General features: G+C 61.8%; 1 protein-coding gene across 1 annotated transcript; it reads left to right on the top strand.

Annotated features, from left to right (window-relative positions):
• Nucleotides 1–1,187: 1,187 nt before the first annotated feature.
• On the top strand, nucleotides 1,188–5,022 carry PGLYRP2 (peptidoglycan recognition protein 2). The gene is made up of 5 exons (XM_009273677.2): nucleotides 1,188–1,191; nucleotides 1,844–2,683; nucleotides 3,728–3,938; nucleotides 4,021–4,315; nucleotides 4,582–5,022. The coding sequence occupies exons 1-5, from the start codon at nucleotides 1,188–1,190 to the stop codon at nucleotides 5,020–5,022; spliced, it is 1,791 nt and encodes a 596-aa protein (XP_009271952.2).
• The last annotated feature ends 190 nt before the right edge of the window (nucleotides 5,023–5,212 follow it).

Genomic DNA, 5,212 nt, shown 5'->3' with positions numbered 1-5,212 from the left:
TTCGGGTGCTCGCGACGGGTGGCCCTGCCCTGGTTTGGGGTGCTTTTTGCCCTTTTTTGGGGGGTACTTTTGCCTTTTTGGGGGTGTCCCTGTTTTGGTCGCCCTGGTTTGGGGTGCTTTTTGCCCTTTTTTGGGGGGTACTTTTGCCTTTTTGGGGGTGTTTTCGCCCTGTTTTGGGTGCAGTCACCCGGTTCCGGGTGCCGTTGCTATTTTTTGGGGGGGCGCTTCCGCCTTTTTTGGGGTGCTTGCACCCTGTTCTGGGTGCTTTTGCCCTGGTTTTGGGGTGTTTTCACCCTGGTTTGGATGCATTCACCCTGTTCCGGGTGGTTTTGCCCTGGTTTGGGTGGGTTTTCCCTGTTTTGGGTGCATTTGCCCTTTTCTGGGTGCTCTCACCCTGTTTGGGGGTGCTTTCACCCTGGTCTGGGTGCTTTTGTCCTGCTTTGGGGTGTTTTCGCCCTGTTTTGGGCGCGTTCACTCTGTTTTGGGTACATTCACCCTTTTCCGGGGTGTTTGCGCCCTCTTCTGGGTGCTTTCACCCTGTTATGGGTGCATTCACCCTGGTTTGGGTGCTTTCACCCAGTTTTAGGTGCATTTACCCTTTTCCTGGGTGCTTGCGCCCTCCTCTGGGTGCATTTGCAGCGCTATGGGTGCTTTCACTCTGTTTTGGGTGCATTTGCTCTGGTTTTGGGTGCGTTTGCCCTTTTCTGGGTGCGGTCACCCTGCTCTGGGTGCATTTGCTGTGCAGTGGGTGCTTTCATCCTGTTTTGGGTGCAGCCGTCCTTTTCTGGGTGCATTCGCCCTGGTTTGGGTGCTTTCCCCTTGCCTGGGGTGCATTCACCCTGTTTTGGGTGCATTCGCCCTGGTTTGGGTGCATTCACCCTTTTCCTGGGTGCTTGCGCCCTCCTCTGGGTCCTTTCATGTTGCTCTGGGTGCATTCACCCAGTTTTAGGTGCTTTCACCCTGTTTTGGGTGCATTTGCTCTGGTTTGGGGTGCATTTGCCCTTTTCTGGGTGCATTTGCTCTGCTATGGGTGCTTTCATCCTGTTTTGGGTGCAGCCGTCCTTTTCTGGGTGCATTCGCCCTGGTTTGGGTGCTTTCACCCTGGTTTGGGTGCTTTCACCCAGTTTTAGGTGCATTTACCCTTTTCCTGGGTGCTTGCGCCCTCCTCTGGGTGCATTTGCAGCGCTATGGGTGCTTTCACTCTGTTTTGGGTGCATTTGCTCTGGTTTTGGGTGCGTTTGCCCTTTTCTGGGTGCGGTCACCCTGCTCTGGGTGCATTTGCTGTGCAGTGGGTGCTTTCATCCTGTTTTGGGTGCAGCCGTCCTTTTCTGGGTGCATTCGCCCTGGTTTGGGTGCTTTCCCCTTGCCTGGGGTGCATTCACCCTGTTTTGGGTGCATTCGCCCTGGTTTGGGTGCATTCACCCTTTTCCTGGGTGCTTGCGCCCTCCTCTGGGTCCTTTCATGTTGCTCTGGGTGCATTCACCCAGTTTTAGGTGCTTTCACCCTGTTTTGGGTGCATTTGCTCTGGTTTGGGGTGCATTTGCCCTTTTCTGGGTGCATTTGCTCTGCTATGGGTGCTTTCATCCTGTTTTGGGTGCATTCTCCCTGTTTTGGGTGCTTTCATCCTGTTTTGGGTGCATTCTCCCTGTTTTGGGTGCTTTCATCCTGTTTTGGGTGCCTTCGCCCTGTTTTGGGTGCCTTTCCCCTCGCTTTGGTGCAGTCACCCTGTTTTGGGTGCACACTCACCCACCCTGGGGAGACTCTCGCCATCCCTGCACCCACGGGCACCTCCGACCCCACGGGTGCCCCTCGGTCCCCTCCCACGTCTCCGTCCCCTCCCCAGGTCTCCCACCGCGCCACATGGACTCGGTCGTTCAGATCGTGGAAGCCCTTGAATCGACTGACCACGACTTCACCGGCACTGTGCCGGAGCTGGCGCGGGCGCTGGGTGGCTGCAGCACCCCGGGGTGCCGCGCGGTGCTGGGAGAGCCACCCGATGTCCCACCAGCCCCACGAACGCTCAGCCGTGAGCAGTGGCTGCTCTTCACCCAACTCCTCCACCAGGACGCCACGGCACCCGAGCGCGGCGTGGTGCTGGCACCCGACGGCTCCGCCATTGCCCTTGGCCCCCTCCTCGCCGGCATCGAGGTTGGCCTCAAGCGGGCGGCGGGGTGGCCCTTCCCCACCGTCGAGCCACCCATCGACGCGCTCTACGCCGTCACCATCACCGAGGTTTTGGGGACATCCTTCCTCTTGGCTCGTGACGGTGATGGCAACCGAACCACACTCGGACCTGACGGCTGTTGGGATGACGTGGATGACCCCCAAAACTACACCCTGCTGGGACCCCCCTCGCCCATCCCTGATGCCGTTGCCAACGGGGCGATGGATGGGGTGCTGTTGGGTGCCCACCTGGCCCAAGCACCCGTTCCGCTCGCCGACCTTCTCCGGGGCTACTACGGGACGGGCAACGGCACGGAGAAGGAGCGACCACCCAGCAGTTACCGGCGACGAGATTTCGGGGTGCTGACGGGGCCGGGGAAGCTGGAGGAGGAGGTGGCGGCGATGCTGAGGGTGCTGCGGGTGCTGCCACCCACCCAGGAGCTCTTGGAGGACGTGGGGCCGGAGGAGGTGGTGGCCATCGCTCGTCAAGCGGCGCAGGACTTCACGGAGGTCTACGTGGGTAGGGAGGTGGCACCGAGTCGCGATATCACATCTGCCCCCCCCCCAAAAAAAAAACCTGGGTGGGAGGATGGGTGGAGAGCTGCACCCTGGGTGGGGCTGGGGGTCCCCAGTGTCACCCCAGTGTTGGTGGCACTCTGAGAGCTGACTGGTGACATGCGGCCTGGCATGGTCAGACACCACCATGTCCCCTGGATGGACACCCGGGTCCCCTGGGTGGGGCTGGCACTGTGTCCCCAGGGGGTGGTCCCTTGATGGACACCACCGTGTCCCCTGGATGGACATTGATGTGTCCCCATGATGGACACCCACAGGTCCCTTGGATGGACACCAGTGTGTCCCCTGGATGGACATCGGTGTGTCCCCATGACGGACACCACCATGTCCCGTAGATGGACACCCACAGGTCCCCTGGATGGACACCACTGTGTCCCCAGGGGGTGGTCCCTTGATGGACACCACCGTGTCCCCTGGATGGACATTGATGTGTCCCCATGATGGACACCCACAGGTCCCTTGGATGGACACCAGTGTGTCCCCTGGATGGACATCGGTGTGTCCCCATGACGGACACCACCATGTCCCCCGGATGGATACCCACAGGTCTCCTGGCTGGACATCGGTGTGTCTCCTGGATGGACACCACTGTGTCCCCTGGATGGACACTGGTGTGTCCCCAGATGGTGGTCCCTGGATGGACACCACCATGTCCCCTGGATAATGGGTCCCTGGACACTGCTTCGTCCCCTGGATGGACACCGATGTGTCCCCTGGATGGCCACCACCATGTCCTCTGGATGGACACCGGTGTGTCCGCCCGACGCTGGACACAGCCATGTCCCCAGCCAAGGGACACCCTGAGCAGATGCTCCACGTCCCCTAGATGAGGGGACCCCAGGAGGACACTACCATGTCCCAGGCCAAGGGGTTCCTCAGCTGGGCAGATGCTCCGTGTCCCCAAGACCCCAGGGGGACGCTGCCACGTCCCCACCTGCCCGTGGGACCAGGCAAGTCCCCTTCTTCCACCGCCTGCCTTCCCTCGCAGAGTGCCCGGCCATCGTGCCCCGGTGCATGTGGGGTGCCCGTCCCTACCGGGGCACCCCCAAACCGTTGACCCTCCCCTTGGGCTCTGTCTACGTCCACCACACCTTCATACCCAGCGCCCCGTGCCGCACCTTCACCGCCTGCGCCCGGGACATGCGCGCCATGCAACGCTTTCACCAGGACACCCGCGGTTGGGATGACATCGGCTACAGGTGAGACTCTGTCACCGTCACCCCCCCGCAGTCCCCGTCACCCATCTCCGGGCAGCTCGGGTTGACCCACGGGTGCTTGCAGCTTCGTGGTGGGGTCGGATGGGTACCTGTACCAAGGCCGAGGCTGGCACTGGGTTGGTGCCCACACCAAAGGCTACAACAGCAAAGGCTACGGCGTGAGCTACGTTGGAGACTTCTCGGCCACCTTGCCGGACCCCGATGCCATCGCCCTGGTGCGGGACAGGCTCCTGCCCTGCGCCGTGCGGACCGGCCGGCTTCACCGCAACTACACCCTACGTGGCCACCGCCAGATGGGTCACACCGACTGCCCCGGCAACTCCCTCTTCCATGAGATTGAGACCTGGCACGGCTTCGAGGTGAGCACCAAGCTCTGTGGCATCTCCAGGGGTTGGGAGGTGCCCGGTCGGGGTGTCTGGTCTGGTCTGGCACGGCCAGGAGGACGGGGGTTTGGTGGGGGTGGATGTGGGAGGTGATGTTGGGACTGACCGTGGTTTCTTCCCTCCTCTGCAGTGAGGATCGGCTCCGTGGGTCCCGGTCTGGATGGGTGCCGGCAAGGTTGGTTCATGGTCTAGATGGATGCTGGCCCAACGGGTGATGGTCTGGATGGACCCTGGTCCAACAGGTGGTGGCCCAATGGATGCCAGCCTGGATGGACCCTGGTCCGGATGGACGTCAGTCTGATGGACACCGGCCTGGGTGGACCCTGGTTGAGATGGATCCTGGTCGGATGGGTGCCAGCCCAGGTGGACCCTGGTCCAGACAGACCCTGAGCCAACGGATGCCGTCACGGATCGGCCCTGGTCCAGGTGGACGCCAGCCCAACGGATGCCAGCACAGATGGACCGCGGTCCAGGTGGACGCCGGTCTGACGGATGCCAACCCTGATGGACACTGGCCCGGAAGGACCCCGGCCTTGAAGGCTACCAGCCTGGACAGATCCTGGCCCAGGTGGGCATCAGCCGGGATGGCTCCTGGCCTGGCCCCACTGGCCCAGCAGACCAGCCCCGTAGCCACAATAAAGTCAGTGCCAGGACATCGGCTTCGGGTGGTCCCTGGAGAGTGAGGGGGAAACTGAGGCACGGGGTAGGGGTTGGCCATGGGGTCATAGGAGAGGACTCAAACGAGGGACCCAGGTGCCCAGGACCTGCTGCGGCACACGTGTGTGTGTGCGTGCACACGCGTGTCCTGCGCCCAAGCAGCACTGTCCCCCCTTAACCCACCTTGAAAACCCCACATGACCCCCAAGGAGACCC

This window comes from Aptenodytes forsteri, unplaced genomic scaffold, assembly GCF_000699145.1.
Source record: "Aptenodytes forsteri isolate BGI_AS27 unplaced genomic scaffold, ASM69914v1 Scaffold687, whole genome shotgun sequence".
In the NCBI taxonomy this organism is placed as follows: domain Eukaryota; kingdom Metazoa; phylum Chordata; class Aves; order Sphenisciformes; family Spheniscidae; genus Aptenodytes; species Aptenodytes forsteri.
The sequence above is the reverse complement of the archived record's forward strand: the minus strand, read 5'-3'. Positions and strand labels throughout refer to the sequence as shown.

Excerpts from the sequence above, each read along its gene's own strand:
- PGLYRP2 (XM_009273677.2), top strand. Across the intron at positions 3,939-4,020 it reads TGGGATGACATCGGCTACAG|CTTCGTGGTGGGGTCGGATG; the intron begins GTGAGACTCTGT and ends GGGTGCTTGCAG. Across the intron at positions 4,316-4,581 it reads AGACCTGGCACGGCTTCGAG|GTGGTGGCCCAATGGATGCC; the intron begins GTGAGCACCAAG and ends CTGGTCCAACAG.